General features: G+C 32.7%; 1 protein-coding gene across 2 annotated transcripts in view; it reads left to right on the top strand.

Annotated features, from left to right (window-relative positions):
- The window catches only part of LOC123524957 (carbohydrate sulfotransferase 15-like), a 140,244-nt gene that overhangs the window by 88,035 nt on the left and 26,400 nt on the right, over positions 1–25,809 (top strand). For both annotated transcript variants that reach the window (XM_045303608.2, XM_045303601.2), the window contains exons 6-7: positions 14,586–14,730; positions 19,493–19,640. In XM_045303608.2, the coding sequence (XP_045159543.2) occupies positions 14,586–14,730; positions 19,493–19,640 (293 nt within the window). The remainder of the gene's footprint in view (positions 1–14,585; positions 14,731–19,492; positions 19,641–25,809) is intronic.

The following is a 25,809-nucleotide window of genomic DNA, read 5'->3' as shown; positions in this document are numbered from 1 at the left end:
TCCTTTGTCTGAAAAGGCAAAACCCATGACTGCTTTTGAAACCCCGAAAGGTTTGTTTCAATTCCGTAAGATGCCCTTTGGATTAGTTAACGCACCTGCAACGTTTTGCAGGCTGATGCGGAAGGTTTTGAAGGACCTTGGGCACTCAGGTAGCTTCATTGATGATATCCTGGTGTATACAATCACATGGCCAGAACATGTAATAGCTCTTACTGAGTTGTTAATCAGACTAAGAGGGGCTAAGTTAACAGCAAAACCGACTAAGTGTTTTATAGGTTTTCAGAAGTTAGAATGTTTAGGGCGTATGATAGGAGATGTCCAGACCCTTGAACCAGTTCCAAATAAGGTACAGGCCATACAGAATGCCGTGAGACCGAAAACCAAGAAGGCAATACGTTCATTATTATATGTAGTCGGATTTTACAGAAAGTTTATCCCAAATTTTGCCGTCATTGCAGTTCCACTCACAGATTTGACGAAAAAGGGTCAGCCAAATCTTGTATAGTGAGGTGTGAGTCAAGAAATGGCTTTCCAGACTTTGAAGGCTAGCTTAAAGGGTCCGCCTATTTTGAAGTTGCCAGATTTAGATCAGACATTTGTATTGAGAGTCGATGCTTCAGATGTAGGTTTAGGTTCAGTATTGCTTCAGGAACGTGATGGAGAGAAATTACCTGTAGCGTATGCTAGTAGGAAAATGCTACCTAGGGAGCAAAATTACTCAGTGATAGAGAAGGAGTGTTAAGCGATAGTATGGGCATTAGGTAAGTTTCACCGGTATTTGTTCGGTAAAGACTTTGTCTTAGTGACAGATCATCAGCCGCTCACTTATTTGAATAAAGCGAAACTTAGCAATTCCAGGTTGATGAGATGGGCATTGGCATTGCAGCCATATAGGATCAGTATTAGAGCAATTCCTGGTAGAGAAAATGTAGGTGCAGATTATTTGAGTAGAGTGTAGACAGGGGGCTTTATTATATGGTGTACATACAGTGACAGTGTATTTTTTTGTTTGTTTTTTACAGTATGTCATTTTGTTTTCATCTAAGAAAATTATAAATTTTCTTTTTAATGGGGGACGTGTGTCGCAAACTGACATACGGGCCTCATTGTATCTGTAGTTTAAATGCAGGTATTGCATCATCTTTTTGTAATTTTTTGAATTATTGAGGTAAATGTCAGATTTCAAGCATAAAATACCTCTCATGTTTTTCTGTATTTCATAACTTAAATTTCCATGTAAATGTTATTAAATTCCGTTCAGTAATAAGAAAGTTGGTATTTTATAAACTTCAGTATTTCATGTTTTTATCCCCAAAACCACTATAACGGTCCTCAAATTGTCAATTTCAATTCGCGCCAAAGTAGTCAGATTTCCCGACTACAACGTGATTCCCGTGGAAATACAAATAGTCAGAGTACACGCATAAGATGTGAGTCCCATGAAATTTAGTATTTGGCGGGACATTACCCTATAAACAGACTGGGCTAGATATGCCTAGCGCACACCACATTTTGACATTAGACGAATCTACGTCAAATTGATTTTTCTTGCTAGTAATTTATGCTCGATCGAGGTAAGAAGTTTATTTGTTAGATGTTTGTATGATTTTTGAATTACGATTTTTATTTAGTAAAATTTTTGTTCATTCTACAGAATTTTGTAACAGATTTACTTTTCTGCATGTGATTTTGGCTAGTTTCGGTATGTCAGGATTATGTAGTAAACTTTTCAGACTTTTGTAAATTATTTCGAAAGAGGAATCTAAATGTTTCGTATTTATAAGCTGTAAGATTTGTACTGAAATTTGTGTAACATGATAATTGTAAAGTACTCTTTGTCATACACATATGTCAAACGTCTCGTTGTTAATTATGGAACGCCGATACTGCATTACATTGTAATGTTAAATCTGTGGCAAGTCTAATACCTTATATGTAATATGTTATTCTAATTTGAAGTTATTGTGTGCCAGTCTAAAGTATATCTAAACAGAGTCCGTTTTGTTGTATGGCATTTGATATTATATTCATGCTAGATTTTGTATAACGTTTATTTCGCGTTGCATTGTGTTAATTTGTAGTTGTAAATAATAGCTGCAGTTTATCATTTCCGTATGTATAATTTGTCATCATAAACTTTTCATATCTTTTTCATACTTCAACTTTAGACTTTTAAGTAATTTATTTTAATAATAATGGAAGTAATAAGTGACGTATTTTCATCACATGACATATGATCTTAGTAGCACATATATTTTGTATAAGTAGCACGTATTATTTATGGGAGCCTACGGAGGTATGGTGTACCCAAAGGAGCAGTTTTATGCCCTGACTTATTTGTTTTGCTATGGTGCTTACCATATGTTATATATTTTAGCTTCTTCCGCCAGACGACTTTTACCTGGTGATAATGTCACAACCCGGAAGTACAATACCCGAGGTTCACTTGTCTTCACTCGCCTGGATGTGATTTTCCCAGCGCAGCGCTTTCGTCCCATGGTTGTGCCGTAAACCGCAAAGACGATGATTCTTGTTATCCTCTGAAGTCAGCTCAGGGATGCAATCACCTACCATCTTAGGGAGCCAAATCGGAGTCAACAGTTTAAAGGGACTTTACTTGAAGATATGTTTTATTTGTGTGCTACTTAAAGTTCGAAATTAACGGAAACAACTGTGCCATGTCACGTTAAAACGGAACTGTCAGTGTTAGAACTTTATATCTAGAGATACTGAGCTTTTCTTTCTTTCTTTATTATAATCAGATTTTTTTTTCATTTATCATTTATTTATTGTAAATAATCATTTTCTGTAAATAAATTTGTAAATATTGTATTGGGTGTTGATTTGTTCTGATGGTTATTGTCCCCGGTACGTCCATCCTGTCACAGACTTCAAAAGGATTCGTTCATGCCTTTGCCGATGTATGTTTACTTGATGCAAAAACACATATAGTTTATCAATATTTTTGACGCTTCGTCTTCAGATATGAAAAATATTTACTGAAAATTAGGAAATGGTTCATTACACGAAAACATTTTTATTAAAGACGATGATGGTTAAGATAAGTAGTTCATTTAATCCAATCCTCAATAATAAAATTATATTCATTTGCTGTTTGTGTTTTACAGGAACGTTGCCTTCAGTAAAAATGCCAACAGCGTACAAAGTGTCTGTGTAAGTCTTATTTCAAAAGAACACAAATGGAATTGTATTTGTTTGAAAAGCAAAAAATGAAATAAATACTTGATATAATTTCATGAAATGTAAAACTGAAACTGTTTTGTCACAAAATTATACTTGCAGACAACAACACATAAATAATGGTACCTTTTACAATAGGCAAAAATAAGGTTTACAGTTTCATGAGAATAAATGTGTTCATGAGGATGGAATATAGATATCCGTATGAATTTAATATTGATGAAAATATCTAAAACAAACTTATATTCATTATTAACTCTAAAATGTAAATCATTTTAAATAAAAAAAGCAGTTCGAATAGTATTCTTGCTTTTATTCTATAATTCACATATTTGAGTGTCATAATTTGTATAAGTTGTTATAATGTTTTAAATACAAGAAACGGTATATCACTATATACAGCAGTACACTTGGATTCAGTGTTATATTTTTGAAATAACATCCCACTTAGCCCGGTGTTAGCGGGCACTTTCCTTTACCTCTCATTAACAATTTCGGTCAGTGCGAGTCTGCTACTATTTTGCTTGGTTGCATTCAATGCCCCTGCAGAATCTTCTTAAAGATTATATTAATTATTATAGCAGTAATCTTGAAATGCGATGTGGTGGGCATAAAACGTTTCCCCGTACCCGTATTTATGCTGTTATATTTTCTGGTCCTTTAGGATCAAGGCATCCTTTTAAAATATCTGTAATTCCGCTTAAGTCGGTGCCCGGGGCCGTAAGGGGTGTTGCACAGTAGCCACTTTTCATTACTTCTCATGAACAAATTCAAACAAACCGAGTCTGCTATTATTTGGCTTTGTTGTATTATGTGCTCCCAAAGAATCGAATCTGTGTACAGATTTTTCTAAAGTATATTTTTAAAACTAGACTTGAAATTCAAAATGGTTTTTAAGCCTAAAAAGGGGTGTGGTAAGTTTCACCCAAAGTATTTTATTACCGTTTTACATAGTCAATTGACGCCATGTACTAAAAATAATAATTTAAGGGATAACGCTTTTGGTCCCAAATGTAGCGCTCTTGTTTTACGTTAGTATATACATTTCATTGAAAACTAGATATTTCATGTTAAACTTTTTCGAAATAATAAATATAGTAAAGAAAATGTATCAAATTGATAAAAAAAGGAAACATTCATGTTAAGCATCATCTCTTTTAATCAGAAAATATTATGTGTAACGCACCTTTTCTTCACTTTCATTAATATTCTTTGTATTTTGAGATGTAGAGTCATTTTCTTTTTTGTTATTTTTTTTTTGCATAGAGTAAACACACATTTTCAACAACTTGGTGAATACCTTCTAGAAAAAAAATAGTATTGATAAATTATTTACTATATGTGTACAGCAACATTACATTTTGTTTGGAAAAAGTCCTCGACTCGCTCAAAATCTCGAATTATTCTAAAAAATTAGCAACGCTACAATTTAGGAGATATTCCGTCGGAAAGAGATTTCTGTGCCACTTAGTCCTCGCTTTGACTGATAATAAACGGTTGCGTATAAATGTCACTTACACTGCATTTTCTGTCAACTTTGGCTTCTCGTACGTCATTTTAGTAGTGTTGCGCATCATGTTAGATCACGTGTTCGCCACTGGTATACGTATAATTCTTAGGTCGAGCAACTCCAAAAGAATTTTTAATGCAATAAATTAGCACAGTTCCATCCTCGAAGGATAAGTTTAAGCCCATGAGCGAATGGCAGATAAAAATCTTGAACTGATTGAAAACTGCAGACGAAATTGTTGGCATGGATATATTAACCCGTAGAAACGAAAAGGAGAAATCCCTTTCAGTTACAGTTTCTGTAATATTAGTGACTGAAATCAATATAGACACAAAATGTTGCTGTGGAAAGATAAATAAGAACTTAAGATATATCAAGATCAATATTCGCAGTGCACCGAGCCACAATCCAGTGATGAAAGTGTTTGTCGGATTCCCAGCCACAACGCTAGAGATATCTTGGTAAACGCTGAAGAGCCAAATGATCTCATTTTACAGATGACAGTATCAACACACTCCCAAAGTGGTCTCTTTGAGACAGTGATGAGAATTATATGCATTTCTCTCGACCTATTCTGTCATTCAAAGTGCTATAAACATCCTAAACAAAGTAGTTGCTGTGAATCATTTTCTGCCGACATCTACAGACTTACTCTTTGTCTGCAAATTTCGTTAATTTCATGATACTTATCCACATTTCACCCGTTGCTTCGCAGGCGGTACGGTAAACGCTTAGGCAATCACACGTTTTGGAATCGCTAGATAGTATAACACTGGTGGGAGTAAGAGATGTATTGACTATATTATAGAGATCCCGGTTAACCGCGTCTACTATGCATCTTTGCCACGTTTAAATAACCAAATTAAAATTGAATGTAATGCAAAAATACAATGCCGTATAAGTAGCTTGTTCTTTATATTGAATTTATTCAGATTTTCACTCTTTTGTTGAATAAAACTATAGTAAACTTGGATCAAATGGCAAAAACAAAATATGCACTTTCTCCCTTAATAAAAAGGCAACTACTGCTCCACATTTATTTATTTATTTATTTATTTATTTCAAATAGGTAATGTAAAAGTGATGAATAGAATTTGTTCAAACTTCATACAAAGATTAAGGACATTAAGGACAAGTGCTTTGTACAAGTACAATAAATTTATTTAGCTTACTTTTTTAATTATCTCTCTCTATTAAACTTACATATAACATTTCTTTTCAAAAGAATAACTCTAAATGTATCTAAAGTCTATTATCGTTCTTTTTGAAATTTCACACACTGATAAAGGTCATTAAATAAACTGAGGTGTATAAAATCATGAGTATTTCCCGCTTAATTTTCTAAATTCTCTTCCTTTATAGAATTTAGTTGTCTGAACCATATCGTTAAACACTAAATCACATAACATTCTATTCAGTGGTCTAAATAGTACTTACATTACTGGCATCCGTTGATCGTTACGAAGTTTTTGTCAATAGGTCTGTGGTGTCAGTAGAAAAACAGTTTAAATATTACTGTATTATATACTTGTTAAAGCACACCTTAGCTCCTTGACACTTAGTTTTCATCAATATATATCATGTACAGCACAACAAATGATCTTTGATAGTTGTATACTCCCTTTGTCTGCATACCTTGTATATAATTCAACACAAATATCTTAGGCATTATTATAGAATATGGGATTCCATTTTAGCTCATTTGATTTTTTTGAAGAAAAAAATGATGAGTTGTTGTCATCCCTTGATCTTCGTCGACGTCGGCGTTACCTGGTTAAGTTTTACGTTTAGGTCAGCTTTTCTCCTAAACTATCAACGCTATTACCTTAAAACTTGTGACACTTGTTCACCATCAATAGTTGACTCTGCACTGCAAGAAACATACCTCCATCCTACTTTTTATAAGATTTATGACCCCTTTTGGACTCAAAATATATCAGATTTCTTGGTTAAGTTTTATGTTTAGGTCAATTTTTCTCCTGAACTATCAAAACTATTGCTTTAAAACTTGTAACACTTGTTCACATTCAAAAGCTGACTCTGTACAACAAGAAACGTAACTTCATTCTGCTTTTTGAAAGGAATATGACCCCTTTTGGACATAGAAAATATCAGATTTCTTGTTTGCGTTTTGCGGTTAGGTCAGCTTTTCTCCTAAACTATCAAGCTTATGCTTTAAAACTTGCAACACTCGTTAACTATCGAAATCTGACTCTGTAAGGTGAAAAACATAACTCTATCCTGCTTTTTTCAAGAAGTATGACACATTTTGGACTAAGAAACTATCAGATTTCTTGGTTAAGTTCTGCGTTTAGGCCCTATTTTTATCTTGAACAGTCAAAGCTATTGCTTCAAAACTGTGCGCAGTTATTTGCATTTTAAAGCTGACACTGCACAGCAAGTACAGTAACTCTATATGACATTTTTGAAAGGATTATGACCCCTTTTAGACTTGAAAATTCACGGGTATGACAATATGTTTATTATACTGAGACAAAACAATCAGATGAACGTCTTCATCCGCATTGCGGTGCTCTTTTTATTTCAGCATGCTTTCATAGTAACGTATGTACCGACAATCATTATATTTACCTTTGAAAAATGTACTGCATAACACAGGTACAATTCGATAATTGTTTAATCATCAACTTTGATCATTCATAGTGGCATTTGGCGAAGGGAACTACATACAAAGACAGAAAAGGGTGACATAAAGGGAAAATGCTATGTACAAGAACCATAAGAAAACCTTGCTAACTTTTAGACTTATCTCATTTTATCTAATTGAGTAATCCTGGTTATAACTCTAACGTGCTGAAGGGACTTAATTAAATCTGTATACTAATTAGAAGATATTAAGAGACGATCGTGTCAGCCATTCTGCGAAAGTCGCCTCATACTGGAAAAAAAAAAAACATGTCGCCGAGATTTCTGCAATATTTCTCAAAATGTCCGAGCACAAATCTGTGCACTTTAGCTTAAGCTTATACCAACAATGTATGGACAATAAGTTAAAACATGTTTTTGTATCTTGTTGCACACTTAGCTTCAACAAGTAGACGTAAAAATCGCCTAACAGTGCAAGAAAAACCCAAGCTAATTTACGAAACTAAAAAGGAAAAATACGTCATTTTACGGCATCGTTTCTTACTGGTGTTTCGAATTTTTTTTTACAGTTCCTGTATTTAACATGATACAATGACGCGTGTTTCCCATCAGAAATTGGTATTTTGATAGACATCTTTCTTTGAATCGATGTCACCAATACATGTCTGGTAAACAACATAGCTACCTCTTTCAGAGGTATACGGTAAATCGCTCTGTCGCAATTTCCGAGTTAGTGCACGTCGGAATAAAAGAACGCCAACAAAGGTGAGTGTCATCATATATTTTGCTGTTTTACGAGCATTGTGTAGAATATAAAAAATCGGGGAATGGTAGGCGATGTAAATATAATTTAACTTTGCAGAGATCTTAACGTTTATTTATTCTTAATTTGTGGTCGTGGTGATGTTTACCAGCAAGCTGATTTAGCTGTGAATTTGACCGTTTCGACATGAAAGTACTTTCATTGTCAAATATATGCATTTTAACTAATATTAAGAAGAACTTTTCTGTGTGAGAGACAGCTCTGTCGTGTCGCCAAGGAGATAGCTCTGTGTTACATTAACAGAGCTATGTGGTCATAATTTTATTGTTAAATTGAAAAGTTTACAATATTTTCGTTGGGTTGTCCTCTTATGAAATAATATAAAGCCAAGTATTGTTTTGATAAAGATTTTTCATAAGGCTATAATTGTAAATTTTGAATAGTTGTACATTCTATTAACTATTTAGCTCACCTGCGTTCAGGTTAGTAATTGTGATAGCTCGATGTCCGTCGTATGTCGTCTGTCTGTTTGTCAACATTTAGCTTGAGTATGCGATAGAGGCTGAATTTTTCAATTGATCTTCATGAAACGTGGTCAAAATTATTGCCTTGTTTAAATCTAGGTCAAGTTAGAAAAAATGTGTTATCTGGGATAAAAAAAAACTTAGGTCAAATTAAAGATTCTTACACTCTATCTTCATGAAATTAGATCAGAATGTTTGTCTGGATAAATTCTAGAAACTAGGTCACCCGGTCAAATCAAAGGAAAGCTTGCATATGCAATAGAGGCTGTGATGTTCAATTAATTTTCATAAAATTTTGTCAGAATGAATGCCTTGTTAAAATCTAGGTAAAATTTGAATATAGGTCATCTTGGGTTAAAAGCTAGGTCACTAGGTCAAATCAGAGGAAAACATTTTGTTAGCAATAGGGAATGCATTTTACACCGAGTCTTTATGAATTTTGATCGGAATGTTTGGCTAAATAAAATCTAGGCAAAATGTAAATATAGATTTTAGATTTTAAGTGCATCTGAATGTGCTCGTACAATGATGAAGTCACAGCGACTCTAATATTTGTGCAAAGTAAACATTTTATTTACACATTTATTATGGTATCATTATATTCAGATATGATTTTACAAGTGTAATACGCAGTGTAAACAAGTTTCAGAGCCACTTCCATCAAAGCAGGCGTCTTAAAAAAGACAGGCAACCCCTGTCTGTCAACATTTAGCTTGAGTATGCGATAGAGGCTGAATTTTTCAATTGATCTTCATGAAACGTGGTCAAAATTATTGCCTTGTTTAAATCTAGGTCAAGTTAGAAAAAATGTGTTATCTGGGATAAAAAAAAAACTTAGGTCAAATTAAAGATTCTTACACTCTATCTTCATGAAATTAGATCAGAATGTTTGTCTGGATAAATTCTAGAAACTAGGTCACCCGGTCAAATCAAAGGAAAGCTTGCATATGCGATAGAGGCTGTGATCTTCAATTAATTTTCATAAAATTTTGTCAGAATGAATGCCTTGTTAAAATCTAGGTAAAATTTGAATATAGGTCATCTTGGGTTAAAAGCTAGGTCACTAGGTCAAATCAAAGGAAAACAAATTTTTAGCAATAGGGAATGCATTTTACACCGAGTCTTTATGAATTTTGATCAGAATGTTTGGCTAAATAAAATCTAGGCAAAATGTAAATATAGATTTTAGATTTTAAGTGCATCTGAATGTGCTCGTACAATGATGAAGTCACAGCGACTCTAATATTTGTGCAAAGTAAACATTTTATTTACACATTTATTATGGTATCATTATATTCAGATATGATTTTACAAGTGTAATACGCAGTGTAAACAAGTTTCAGAGCCACTTCCATCAAAGTTGGCGTCTTAAAAAAGACAGGCAACCCTTGCTTTGTACAAGATAATTTCACGCATTACATTTTCTCTTACTGAATTGTTTTATTGTATAGAAAAATTAGCACATGCCGATTCTAAAAAAATACAGCCCGCCCGCTTAGGTACAAAGTGAAAGTGGAGTTCTATTGATCACGGGCTTTCAGTCTGATCCCCCTGACTATTTCACAGTATGTTTGAAATCATTTGTCTTCCATCTCTGACACAATGACTAATATGGAGTTACTTACTGAGAACAAGTTAGTTTTAGTGCTGAATCCAGAAGTACACTAAATACAAAACAAGCAAAATAAATATAAGAAAATATAAGTAATATGTATTGTACAAATGCTGTATAAATATATAAAAATGTGATAATTGAATTGTATATCGTAACTGGACATAACTACTATCCTGTTACATTCAACACTGCTCAAAACTGTTAATGCCACAAAGAGCTATTTCCTAAATGACACGACTATCTCCTTCATGACAGAACTGTCTCTCACAACAAAACATAAATAATTTTACTCCCAAACCATTTCCGGTACAAATTTTATTTCCAAATTGATTGTATACTTCACAGCTATCTCAGGCCTACTCGTTTTACTTCTTAATATTAGTTAAAATGCAAATATTTTACAATGAAAGTGCTTTCATGACGACACGGCCTAATTCACTGCTAAATCAGCTTGCTGGTAAACATCACCACGACCGCAAGTTAATAATAAATAAGCAAACTTTAAGTTCTCTGTAAAGTTAAATCACATTTACATCGCCTACCATTCCCCAACTTTTGATATTCGATACAATTCTTGTAAACTGCAAAATATATGATGACACTCACTGTAGCTCTGTTGTTTCCAGGCGTGCAATACACACCTATGGTACCGTGATGAATTTTTAACATCGCCTAGTGTAATATGATTACAATTAAAGAATCGTTATGCAAGTGTTTTGAATGTGTAAAAGGTGAAATTCATCAGTTAAATTCCAAGAGTAGGCTTGCCGAAATAAATAAAGTCTTAGAAGCAGTTTATATTAAGAAATGAAAATGTAGCATTTCAAGTACTATGCTTTCGTAACGCTACTATTTTAAAAAGTGAGCGTCCAAATGTGAGATTGGAGTGGGAACACAGTACAGAGTATGCTTCGAAACATAATTTGTCACAACGGTAAGTTCGTCTATCTTAATTATATAAGAAAATAAAGAGTTTCCTATATGCTTCCGTAACACCTATTTCCCGTAACGTTATATTCCATAACAAACTAAGAAATTCATGTTTTGGCGAATTACAGTCAAAGAAATGTTATATAAAGATGCTACTTTATTCGAGGTGTTGTATAAAATCGCTGTTTTACTTTTTATTCAAAAAATGACATTTTGGAAAAGAGTCTGATGGTAGAAAAGTATATTTGCATGTAATGTTGATACAGACTGAGATACCGATTCCTAAGGTGGAAAATTATGCGGACTAAGTGCATTCTGTTATTACACAGAATTTGCCTATTGCAAAGTTTTGTTATAGTTCTAAAAATATTTAGTATTTTTACTTTTTTGTATTGCTTTAAAACGGTTACATTTTATATGTTCCCTAACATATTTCCAAAAAAGTTTCTATGACAGTTATTTTGTTGTATGAGATAGTTGATGTTCTTAAAACATAGTGTTTAACTTCGGACTGTTCTCCTGTGTTTTATTTATGCAAACTGCACTTCTTTTGTTTTAGTGAATCTATCAAGGTTGCTGACATTTTGAGACTATTTCATTATTTTGTTGATTTTTGCATTTCTTGTCATGTAAATAAAATTTACAAAGTTATGTCAATTTCACAGTCGGATTTTATCCTTATTATTGATATGTGAAATGACTTTTTATCAAAATAATTTGAAGTAAGTAGGACATTTTGGCATTTCTATATAATATAACTCAAAGAACCTATTTTCCGTAACAAAACAGACACTATCTTCAGGAAGGCATCGTGGTACCCTGTACTTCTGCTAGATCGATGAAAAGAAAAACTTACTGATTTAAATCTTATTAAAACCTAAAATCAGTAATGTTTCATTTTCTTGTGAGTGTAGTCTTTGCGTAAACATTAATAATATATCACATCCTCGCATGAAACCGTTTGGCCAAATTGCTGCTTTGTTTCTTGCACATGTCACAAGAAAAATAATCTCTCGGAAATAATATGTTTGCATCTTTTCGCGGTCTGCATTTCTTCCTTGGACAAATTTACTGCAAAAGCTTGTTTGACTGCTAATATAAATTGTGTAACCGCAATATGATAAAGCTATGCCCTCAACTACGTTCCGTAACGTATATTCATAGGGCACATTTTTTAATTGTCGTATCTCGTAAACAAGAGACTTTTTGTTTGTAATTTTTTTTTGATGAACCGCAGAGGGTTCGAAGATTAAAAAATCATATAAACCATAACGTTACCATGAACTTCAAAGTTCGACTATTCGCATGCTGCGAATTAGTCGATTTAGGGAGAATGAGTGGTGTGTACAAGAACCATAACTTAACATTGTATTCTTCATAATATAATAAATTTGCTTTATTTAATATTTTTGTTAGGACAACTCCAAAATCATCTAAGGGATTTTGTGGGACTTTTTTACATTATGAGAATGTACGTTGAGAGGAAGTGTTGCCATCATGCTTACTTTTTTCCATTTATCTCACTTTATCAAATTTATTTGTCCTGAAAATTACAAATGGGTAAACTGCATACATGGATAGATATATTTACTGGAAAAGAAAACATAACTCTTTTAAGTTCACAGTTTGTAACTTTTAAATTATCCCCTTTTAATACATTTGAAAAGAGTTTTCTAGAAATGGTTTAAGGGATTGTTTCTTAAAACCAACAAACCATATTCTTTTATGATATAAAATTATGCTTGTCTTGAACATAAGTAAAAAACTATTCAAGGTAACAAGTTGGCATTTGATTTCACGTAAGGAGAGGAGATACAATATGCATGAAACTGTCTATACCAGTTTATACCTTTTTTCTTATTTTAAGCCAACAAAGCACAAACACATTGTACATTGATACAGATTCTGTTCTGCGGGGTACAGGTATTCAAGTTTATATAGCTTACATAATTTAACACGCCTATATCCTGAATCTTTCTAAAGAATATGCGTTTATTTGTGTTAAAGCTTTATTTCGGATACATGACGATTTTTAATTACATAATGAAATATTATACAAAATTACCCTTCAGAAAAGAGAAAAGAATAATTTATTGGCGATTTATTTCTGTCCTTTCAAATATTAACCTGACTGAATAAAAAGTAAGCATTGTTTAAGTTGATAAATAATATCCTGTTATATGCAAGGTATGTATCTTTTCAGTAGGCAATATGGTCATGTCTATTTATATTTTATAGCACTTACTGCGACCTTTGACATATTTTTGTGACACTTAAACGGAGAAACATTTGTATGATCAAACTGATTTCATTAGTTAAATGAAGGAAATTACCTTAACGAGAAATCAGAAATATTTGGTGAAGTAGACTCACCTAAAATTAAAATAAAGCAGCGAAAAGAAACATTTTGAGACTATACAATATATCATGCCAGAAGGTGAAAAGTATTTCATGATATGTATGCAAATATTTCATAAATATTTACTAGGACGTTTTAAATCTGTAAAATAAAAGTTTTTATCTACAATTGTATATAACCAATATATACCGAACAAAATAGCTAATTGTCCCGCATATTTGTTTGCCAATATCTTCAAAAAGCAACATAAACTACTTCTTGAAATGTAGTGTACATGCAGAACAATATGTTATGGATAAAATGTCAAACTTTAAACAAATTCAAAACACGTCTTTAGACATAACATTCATTTATTTTACGATATCATCCCATTTTTGACAGGTCACGAAAAGTAAACAAGATTGTTCACAATTCGCATGTACATATTAAAAACGAACACGTTTTTGGGAAGATAATGAATAACTTTGTTAACATGCCTTTTTTAAAAAGAGCATTCAACATTCGTGTCATATTTAACCATTCTCTAGATAAAATTATTAGTATGAGCAGTTCGTATTCTTACAAATGGTATTCACTTGTTTATTAATTTAACTCAATTTTTATGTGCTTTTGTTACTTTTTTTACATTTTTTTAAATTGAATAAAATTATACAGTTGCGTCACATAATATTTTTGAAATTATATTATGTTACTAACAACACTTGGTCTAAAAGTATGCTAAATTTCAAAATTGAATTTACAGAAATTGCAAAGATAATGGAATTTTACCAAATGGCTATTAGCTATCTTGTTCTGTATATATACCCTGTGACCTTTAACCTTTATATATGAGCTTGCAAGGCGTTTTCGAGTGCGAGTCATAATTAATTAATTGGATACTTAAACCTGTAATTGAAAATCAAATCCTGTATAATGTGAAATTATTCGTATAACAATGCATCAGTGCCGAAAATTATAGAAAAATGTCAGTTTTAACATAGACCTTTTGACCTCAATAACTTGCATATAATCGTCATATCTTTTTTTATTATTATTTATACTGAACATGTTAAACTAAATGTTATTATAAATTCTAGGTTGTATTCCGACTATATATATTTTGGCAAAGGAGAAAATGCATATAACTTTCATCATAGTGCGTTAGCTGCTGTGAAAAATATTACACTTTGTTTAAAAAAATATAGTTTACGCCACTGCACGTACTTGGATTTGCCGAAAAAGGTATACAAAACTTCATTCAGTTGTATAATCGTCTACTCAAGATATTTTTCAGTATTCAAACTGTGATTATGAGAATATTGGTCATACAGTGGAGCTTCCGATAAATTTCCGCATTTCGAGAAACAAGCCGTTTTCCGTTGGGTAAACGTTCGTGCGAAAAAAACACAAACACAAGAATTGTGTATCGAGCTGCGCATGCGCGTCGGTAAACGAGAATCGTGAAACGAGAATTGATTGCGCCTGCACAACGGGAAAAGGGTAAGCGTGGAAAATCATATCGTTTCATTCACTAACGAAATGTTTAAATAGAATATTCCATAAATTTATAAATTATCGTATGAATATAAGTTCAAGTTTAAACTTGCGATACACTTTGGGCTACATGCTTATTTTGCAAGCAATTTAAGGGAAGCAGATTACATTTAAATGATCTACTTTACATGAATATTTAAAACAGGTGTTTCTTTGCCTTTCGCGTAAAATGTCTTATCATAAATATTTTGTGACACACGAGTTGAATTCACGGTATTTTATTCATTTCATAAATGGAATCATTAAATCTCATGTAAATAATGCCGTACAATTTGTATTAATATGCTCGAAATTTGCTGCTTTTTGTAATGTAGAAACGTTTATAATACACTTATAAAAACGCATCTTTCTACAGGATGATGCTCACAATTAAATGGAAAATGCCCAAGCCCCCGACTCCCAACCACTCCATCCGACAAAATTCTCTCCCTAATCCCAGGCCCACAAATTTAGTACTCTTCGTTATGAGATTCTTCGAATAATTTTGAATTCACTTTTTTTCGACAATCAGCTTAGAAATGAACTTTTATAACTTTGTTGATATTCTCTAAATTAAATCTTTTTCTTACAAATAAATAAGGCCCGGGAGAGGATTTTCATAGCAACAAATGATACCTTCACTTTTAATTACTGGCTAATCAGTTGCTATGAAACAACTATATTGTATACAGTTGGAATAAAGGGGACATACAGGCATGAAGGCACAATTTTTTTAATATAAAGAAATAACGAATAAAAAGTATATGTAGCACACTAAAGAAAGAGACATAAAGAACGTAAATAGTATTCATATAAAGAACTTATCACAACTACGTAACAGGTCGTGCGCCAAAGCAATTAATTACACTGGTTGACACGTTAAGAATATCCGGCCAAACAGAACTTCAAGGTCAAGAGCAGTATGCGCGGTTTTTGTTATGTATGATAATCAAGATCTAGGGTCCCCTTATTAACGGACAGCTGTAGAATTTTGACTTTATTTTACTTACAAATATCGATGTCGATAAGAAAGTATGTATATATGTAATGTGTCTTTCATTTCTTTAGATGAAATTTCAATTTATAATAACAGATTTTGTATTATTTTTTATTTTTTATTTATTTATTTATTTTTTATAACATCATTTGACTTCAAAGTTTTGAATATCCTTAGATCTATCTATGCACAGAGTCGGAAACAATCTGTTTTTTTTTCTTTCTGTGGACAGGCCTGTGGAAACCCCTGGACGGGGGCTGGGATGGGGACGGGGACGGACACGCACTCCCATCCCTTTTCAATTCGGCCAGAGAAGAAAAGATACCTATTTTTATTTGTATCATATTTATATCATTCTTTTTCATAAAATGGATAATTATCCCTCACATTCCTATATATTTAACAGAATTATGATGAATTTGCAAAATATAAGATTATTTTTCATAACTTAATCGCAGATATTGTAATTTTAAAAGTTTCATGCAAAGTAATATAGGGGCAGAAAAAAACAACAAGACGAGCAGTTGTTTAGCACTTCCTTTGGGGTAATAGATGGACACATTAAGTGCAAGCGGTTACTTTTAAAATAGTGCATTGAGGCTCATGAAAATAAGTAAAATGCATCTGATAAACAACAATATGCATATAGTCAAAACTTCTGAAGCGGATAGGAACAGTTATGTACTATACAATTAGAACAAGGAGAATATAGCCTTTACTATAACTCAGTTTTGCTATAAACAAAAGTTAAGAAATAAAATTTTAATATCTAATTAAAATACATTTGTATAGCAATATAATGAAAACTTATGCTAGATTCTGTTTGAATAAAATTGTACTTAATATACTTACAAGTTATTCATGAGAAGAGTAATAAATAGCAAATTACATATATTTCATCAAAATGTTAAGGGAGGTAATAACATGTTTAGAATCTATATTAGCTTAGACTAGAGCTGAATTCATATTTAAATATACCGAGTGTCTGTGCATCAAAACTACATATAAATTTATAGCATCAATCTAATAACAAATTATACCACTTATATTCTCGGCATATAAGATAATTGAGTAAGCGTATATAAAGAGAAATTACAAACGGATTTTCTTTATCATTTATCTATCTTTGGTACGTCAACTTATCTTAATAGGAATACCACAGATCTAGGAGTCACAGGGTTGTGAGTTAGGTCCTTTAATTGCGCGATGACGATTTGACATTGTGTCTGAAATATTTTACACCCCACCTCATGTGAGAGAGATGTCAGTTATTTGCGGCGAACAAGTATAGATTAACTGTGCGCCGTTACATAACTGAAATACCGCTGTAAAAACGGCTTTGAAACCCAGAAGAAATTATCAATCTTCATTACTTTTGTCATAAAGTTACAGATACTACTGGAATATTTTCTTTGATATGGGAACTATAAGTTTGCTTTAAAATGATGAATTTCAAAAAAAGAATCAAATTTGGTGTCGAGACCGTATTACAAATCAAGTGCAAAATATATCTTGCAATGCTCTGTTTATCATTAGATCTAAAATCAGTGATATTTTCTCTTGATTGATACTCATTTATTTTCAAAAGACCATATCAATTGCAGTGTTTCAAAATATGTAAAGAAATAATTCTTTAAAATCCGGAGCCATGCATTGATTACCTTCATAGAAAACAATAAACCTATCACCCAATGCTTGCTAAATTGATTGTAATTCAACTCGATTAACGTATACACGTGCGGTACATTAACATGCAATTAATAAGGGTGTGATAATGGAATAAAAGGTGATATCTTGGTCGAAGGAAGCAATAAAATGGAAAAAAGGATCAATGGGATACTATATTACTATAACACAATATCGTACATGAATGTCTAATTCTTCTTTTTTATTACTATTAAGATAACTGAAAATCATACCGCCCAGCTCGGACACATTTGGCCATTTATATTAATTTAGAATATGTCAGGTTTTATATTACCTTGTAGTTAAACAAAAAGTAATTACAGTGTCTTTTAATTGAAGGAACGTATTATTAGAGAGTGGCCTAATGGTAATCAAAATGTATAGCATTATCTTCGAATTATATATCGTTACTTTTCGCAAATTGATTCTGGCGCTATTAAAATACATTGTATATATTTACTATTTATTTTATCAGTTTTAAGTACATGTATGTATTGTGCGTATTACCTAGACATATCAAATCAAGGTTATTTTTCGTTATTAGAGAAGCTATTTCTCGTATATAAGTATGTATGTATTATTAGAGTAGTGAAATAATACAAATAGGAGGAAAATGAATATAGGTTGAAGCTTATTTTTGCACTCTTTAAGTTATTTTCGTATTCAAATTTGACGCAAGTAAATAAATAAACATGTTATGTGTTTATATATCGACGAAAGATCATTTATCTTTCGTTTGAAAGTGTGTATTTACAGGATAAATATGTAATCAAATTGGATGTAAATCAAAACGAAATGATAAAACTTATTTTCGTCATATTTTCTCAATTTTGAACTTTCGGCGAATTAATTTTAAAAAAGGTACATCGTATTATAAAGTGACCAAAAAGTAGCCATTTACCTTTATATCATTTTTAGCAGTAATTTACTTCAAATTCAAGGACAGAAAAGAAGGCATAGGTAATTGCTGTTTTCGGTAATTGATCCGCTCATTAGTAACGCCCACAAATCTTTTGATTGGCTGAACGATTCTCAATTCGCATGTCCGGTTTAAGAATGATTTGATTGGACAATCACAAAATTAACTGCTGTCACGGCCGTGTATAAACGAGAATTCACGGACATTTATCTCAAGCGCCACTGTATACGCTTAGGTTTGGTTAATATATATCAAAGTTTTTCTAAACGACTTATTGTCGTTAACATTAATCATTTTCAAAATAAACGTATCATTGAGATGATCAGAACAATTTGTCAAGAATTTTTAAAGGCAGTGTTATATCCACTGCAGAAAATATGTTGCTAAATGCCATGTCAAACGTTGCAAAGTTCAATGAATAATAACCATGATGTTTGTAGTTGAATATCACTGTATTTATATTGCATTATTCAACAGTTTTGTTCTAAACTGCCATATATGTTTCCGGAAATAGTACAAACATATATGTTGTAGATTTCAATACTATGTCAGATGTCGTAGTATTGATTCCATCCTTTACAATACTTTTATATTATAAAATATATTTATTCAATTAATATGGCTCATGTCTTTTTTTTAAAATAATATCGCATCTGTACAAGATAAAACAATATGATATATAACAAAAAGAAATAGGTAAACAAGACAGATACTAGTTGAGGAAAATTATAACATAACTGTATATGAATATTGAATTATGAGATACAAATACAGCGATATAGACAAACCATAATACTTATTTAATCAATCAACGTTTTGCACGTCATGTTTGATAATATATTGTGATTTAACTTTTCTTTATACGCAAGGCTAGACTTCATATCGGGATATATCATGTGTTCATTGAAGACTTCATGCGTGTGTTTACACGTGATCGAATTCACGTCCTGAAACTGGAAGAATATTCCGAGAACCCTGTGAAATATTTAGACGAAGTGTTCTTGTTTTTAGACTTAGGTATGTGTAGTATTGAACATTGCGAAATTTTCGTACTTGAAAAGTGCATTTTGTCTTCATTTGAGTTCGTTTTATTCTCATAAGCTTAAGTTACATTTACCAAATTATGAAATAATCGGGTAGAATAGATACGGAAATACACCTGAATATAGAAGCCTGAATAAAAATTAAACAAAAAAAACATGAGTCAGTGAATTTATCTGAGGACATTATTCATAAATGTGGTAATTTTAAGCATTAAGACTTAAATAGTTTTCCATCATTATATTAAAACACATATATGCATGTTGACATGCCGGGTGTGATTGCTTATGTTACTCACAGTGTAACTTACTGAAATAGTGTGTAGATGTTAAGCATTATTTTCATGTATGTTTAGACGTTACTTTTATTTCCACAACACTATTCTAAACCGAGCCTGCACATTTTTCAATTTCGTCATGTTGAGCGACTTGGGTGTTTCCATTTTGATTTTTTTTAGAGAAAGACACCTTTCAGTAAATGCTAATGTCTCTTTCTCAGGTTGTTAATATATAGGAATCTATCAACTTCCTTTGTCCGATGGTCGAATCCATGGCACCAAATTACTACGTGCGCCATAGACGTCTTGATCTTTTATGTCCGAACAGACGATTGCCGCCTAGGTAGTCTAAATTAATACTACTTAATGCTCGCACCAATTATCAGAATTACTTCAATCTGGATTTGGCGCTTACATCTATTAATACTAACAAAATAAACTTTTCGAAAACCACAGTCCGCCCAATACGACATCAATGAAAATTGAGCAGGCTCAGTTTGATAATTGATAATTGACGATAATTGAAATGCAAGCTACCGTTCATGCCCCCTAGCTCCACTTTAAAAAAAATCTACATTTACACATATTATAGGTACCGAAACACAGTTTAAGGTATAAGATCTTTTTAGCGCCCTGGTAATCAGAAAATAATTTATATCAGTCAGGCGGCGAACGTAACAGTTTCTACGTTTGGAATGCCATCATAGCTTTCTAAAAATACCTCATAGCATATTGATCATGATGTATTTCTACATACATTCGACACTGTTAATTTCATTTGACGCATAGTGTACAACAGTTATTATGAGTAAGAGCTCTAATTCAATGTACAAAGGACCAGTCAGAAAGGGCTATACTCTATAAGAAGACATTGTAAGTCTCAGTTTCATGATTCGAGTTTTAACATTCCAGTTAAGATTATGTAAAACATGAGATGAGAAGGGCCGTTTACTGATGTTGTAAGAACTTGTGGCCGGACCCATTTGCTTATTTTCGTGGCTGTACATGTACATTTTTGATGTTTGTTATTACAAGTGTAAATAGTAATAAGCAATAAAATATGATTTAACATTAGATTTAAACTCGCGTCAGAAAATGAGCGTTACGTGCCTGTGAACTAATGAAAAACAGAGCATAGAGTTAGAGCCTTACGAAATGGCAAGTTCGTAAGCCTACAAATATTTTGCATCTTTATAATGTTGATACGACGGAAATATTGCATTTGACAGATACAGTAACTGTTTATAAACAATTCTTTACAAGATATGCAGTTCTGTTGTAGTCATGTTGGAGAGCATGTTTACTGTATTATCGCCAAGAAGAGCGGACATAGGGCACTTCTTCAATGACTGACGTTATACCGCCCAGAATGTGCACATGTTTAGGATCACAAGAGTATGGCTGTTTAAAAAAGAGAAAACTCTGTATAATGATGTTTTGGTATGTGCTGTCAACAAACATGTCTGACTGGAAGAAGCAATATTCTTTATCAGTGTATGCTGTTCCTAACCTGATTTAACTAAAACTATTATCTTTATTCAATAGAATGACAGCGTCATGGGCCTTTGATAAAACGGAGTTTAGTTGTGTTCATTTCAAAACTAGATTGATTCTGGTGAGATGACATTTGACATTTTTAGTCAGTACATTGAATGACCTATTAATTTAATTTATATTTTCTTCATACTTTCTTTTTTCTACATAACAAACTTTCACCAAGGTCTATCGTGTTGCCCACAAACACCTACACCACCTTACACCACCAGAATAAAACTCAGTCTACCGTCTCATCCAATTAAGTAAACTCAGATGTCTCAAGCTCCTCACAGTGGTTACGTTTCATTGCGTTCATTATAACCGTTGCATTCACGAGCTACCACGTGACGATGAGAAAATAACATGACACTGCAAATAAAAAAAAAGTATATCAATGAATAAAATACACTTTCCAACAAAAAATCAAAGGGAATCGTACCCTTTATGGCCAAAAGTTATCTAGAGCTCTTGGTTGTGAGTTAAGTTTTTGTTAGCATTCATTGTCTTTTGTGTTCGATTCAGTTAACCAAATCTGGTAACAACAACTCGTGACCGCAGTGATTTATTACCGTAAGGGAAAGTTATCACTGCGGGGAGTTTGCAAATGTCTATCTTCTTCCACAAATCTTGTTGTTGTTGTTTTCAATCTCTGCCAAATTTTGACTGACGTTTCTTGAAAATACGACATGTAACAATCGAAGGTTTACTTATATAGCCACAATACATATAGCATTACAATTGTGTAATCCTTAATCAAAAGTCACATAATCTGTAATTCCAAAATGACATTAGTACCCTTTGAACGTATCGAATTAATGAAATCAAAATCATTATATACTGATTTTTCAACTCCAGTAAATTGAAATGAAAACATCCATCAAAGTCTTTACTATCGTAATTCTGATTTAGTTTTAAAATTCAAAAGTAATTTAAAGACACTTCTGCGAGAAGGTATTTCTAAACCCGTTTTTTATGGGGATGTGGTTTACAAACTTCGTAAGATCTTGGGTCATGGTAATTTTCCAAATGTATTTGGTAAAATTATAAAACGTTTTATTAAAAGAGGTTACGACCCAACTGTTTTGAGACATACCGCATGTTTAGTGTTCAACCCGGTTACAGTTGGACACTACGCTTCCCTCTTTGATTGTGTCTGACGGAAGAGGGGGAGGACTCTATGATAAGCAGTTTTTAAATCCTACCGGGACTGAACTGTTTTGATATCTGTCTTCTGGCCTGTTTCGTCGGGCCCTTAAGGGTGTTTCTCTTGTTGCTCTGTCTTCTGAAAAGGCATTGAGTACATACGTTTTTGGTTCTAAAGGTTTGCTTTTTATATTTTTATACACGAGCATTTTTGTGTTTTACATGCCATGCCTTTTTGTTTCCATTACGAGTGTTAGAGATTCACCTGGAGGGGATTACTTTTATTTACACTGTCCCATGTCTTTGGAACATGGTGGGGGTAAGAGTGAGGTTTGGTGCGCACCATAAACCGGTTAAAGCTCCCCAGTGGTGTTTTTGCCACTGACCGTTCCAAGGCGGTGCCCACTGTGTTCCTTTGTTTGTTCGTTTTGTCCTCTTGTGTAGGCTTTATGTGTGTGCGCGTGTATGTGTGTGTATTCCTTTGTCTGTTCGTTTTGTCCTCGTGTGTTGGCTTTGTGTGTGTGCACGTGTATGTGTATGTGTGTGTGTTTGTGGTGTGCACGTCTGCGTGCTGTAGGTTTCGTTTTGGGGAGGCTGCGATTTTGGTACGTGGCATTCCCTGTTTGATGTTTTGTCTTTGTTATTAAAAGCAATGTGTACATTTCAAAGCATGTGTATTATGTTGTAAATGACACCACATTTATGAATGATGTGGCCACAAGAAGACCATTAACACAGTTAAACGATGCTATCGATTATTACTTTATAAGCAAAAATTAATATTTTACAACGAGGTTTAGAACTGTAATTCGTTTATTCGCTGATTAACATTCTGCCGCTAATGTCGCACCAAATGTTCATTGTTGAAGAAGAATTGTTATATCTTAAATGATTTAACGTGTCGAATTTGCTTCTGCCTCAAAGTTGTTTAAATATTTTCTCTGCATGATAATATAACTTGTATGCTAGAACTTTTGCTTACCATTTGAACCTTTTAAATTGCCACACTTGTTTTCAATTGACTTAAATATCTGATACTGATCATAATTTAGAGTCATATTCATTGATTTATAGCGCCAGATACGAAACTGGAAAAACTATTCATTCGGCGATGTTTAAAAAATAAAAGTTGTCCGACTCAATTGTGTTAAAATCGGGAAAAAATCGATAATTTTAAGGATTTGCATACCCTGTGTGCCGTTATACAGTCAATAAAAAATTTTACAATTGAGACTGGGGTCGGCTTTCAATTCCACGCATTTAACGACTGTGAGGCTTAAATCTAATCAGACGACTAGGTTATCTAAAATATTAGACGTTTAGAACGACTCTGTGACAGATAAATGGCTTTGCCCAAGTAAATTTACGTTTTAGATCAACATTATTTATCAATTATTTTAACTCATTTTTATTTCCGAAAAAAAAAAAAAAAAAAAAAAAAAAAAAAAAAAAAAACCATTTGCCCCTCATCGATGTGGGTTCGAAACCTCATTTGGGGCGTAGAATTCTTCACGTGAGGAAGCCATCCAGCTGGCTTACGGAAGGTCGGTGGTTCTACCCAGGTGCCCGCTCGTGATGGAATTGTGCACGGAGGGGCACCTGGGGTCTTCCTCCACCATTAGAAGCTGGAAAGTCGCCATATGACCTAAAATTGTGTCGGTGCGACGTTAAACCCAACAAAATAAATAAAATAAATAAATATTTCCGAAAAAATGATTTAAACTTGTTGAAAAAGTATTATCATGATATATTTTGGCACAGTAATTACATGTTGAAAGCACGAGGAGTGAACAGAAGTGGGTATATACAGGATTTGTTATTGAAAAGAAATGACACACACAAAGATAATAAAAAAAAGGGAACATAAAATATAATTCACAAGTAAGCAACTATTGTTTTCAAATATTTGAACCGTATCTTCAGTTGTACATTAGTTTGTTTGTTTGTTTTGGGTTTAACGCCATTTTTCAACAGTATTCGAGTCATGCAATGGCGGGCAGTTAACCTAACCAGTGTTCCTGGATTCTGTACCAGTATAAACCTGTTCTTAACAAGTAACTGCCAACTTCCCCGCTTGAAACAGAGGTAGAGGACGAATGATTTAGACACAATGTTGTTGATCAAATAGCCACGGAGAACATACGCCCCGCCCAGGGATTGAACTCACGACCCCGCGATCTGTAGATCAACGCTCTACCTACTGAGCTAAGCGGGCGGGCTTGTACATTAGAAACATCACAAGAGATATAAACAAATCAAAATGTGTGCCGTAAATATTTATTTAAATATTCATTCATTTTTGGTGAAGATGTTCTTGTTTTCAGAATCGGACATATATGTGTCTGACTTCTATATACTGTATAAATGATAAAATGAAAGCAAAAATTAATTTTCGAAATTGACAGCTTAATACTTTCTATTTCTAATTTATAATAACGTCGATGGAATATGTAGATTTTTCAAATATATTACCAAGTACTATAAATCACATAAAAATTGTGTATGGAATGATAAAACAGTTATTCTTACGTGTTTCCATAACTTTTAATCATTCAGTTGCTAAGTTGGTATGCTTTCTTTAGAAATATAGTATACTTTTCTGATATCTAAACACTATTTATTGTCGTACTAACTGGAGGCCAGTGCTTATTGTCATTATCTCATAATTATACCGTCGCTTATTATGTTATAGAAATATATAAGTAAGGAACAAATAAATATATATCGGCATAAAAGTGCACGATACATATATTGCTTTTCATTGTTTTTAATCGGAGTAAGGACAATAATGAAACATGAAGTAGAAAGCGTGTTTTAAACCAACAGCATAAACAATAAAAAAAATAATGAAATATATATTTTTGTGTCCGAAACATAGAACGTGATAAACCTGCATATTTTATGCAAACAGTTTATGTGTTTTTCACGATCAAAAAACAGAAGAATATATAATTAAGTTTTGATTTAAGAGTTTTAAAGTAAGGGAAAGGGACATACAAATAACATGTTTCAAACAGACAAAAAGAGATGGATGAAATACATTTATAAGCTATTTAATTTAATTTTAGTTAAACAAAACAATCAACGAGGTTTCAATAAGTGTATCCAATAATAAAAATATATTCTAAAGTACACACGTAAAAGCAATGAATACATCTTTATTTCCAAAATGATTCAAGGGTGCGTTTC

The sequence above is a fragment of the Mercenaria mercenaria genome, chromosome 1 (assembly GCF_021730395.1).
Source record: "Mercenaria mercenaria strain notata chromosome 1, MADL_Memer_1, whole genome shotgun sequence".
Lineage (NCBI taxonomy): Eukaryota > Metazoa > Mollusca > Bivalvia > Venerida > Veneridae > Mercenaria > Mercenaria mercenaria.
The sequence above is the reverse complement of the archived record's forward strand: the minus strand, read 5'-3'. Positions and strand labels throughout refer to the sequence as shown.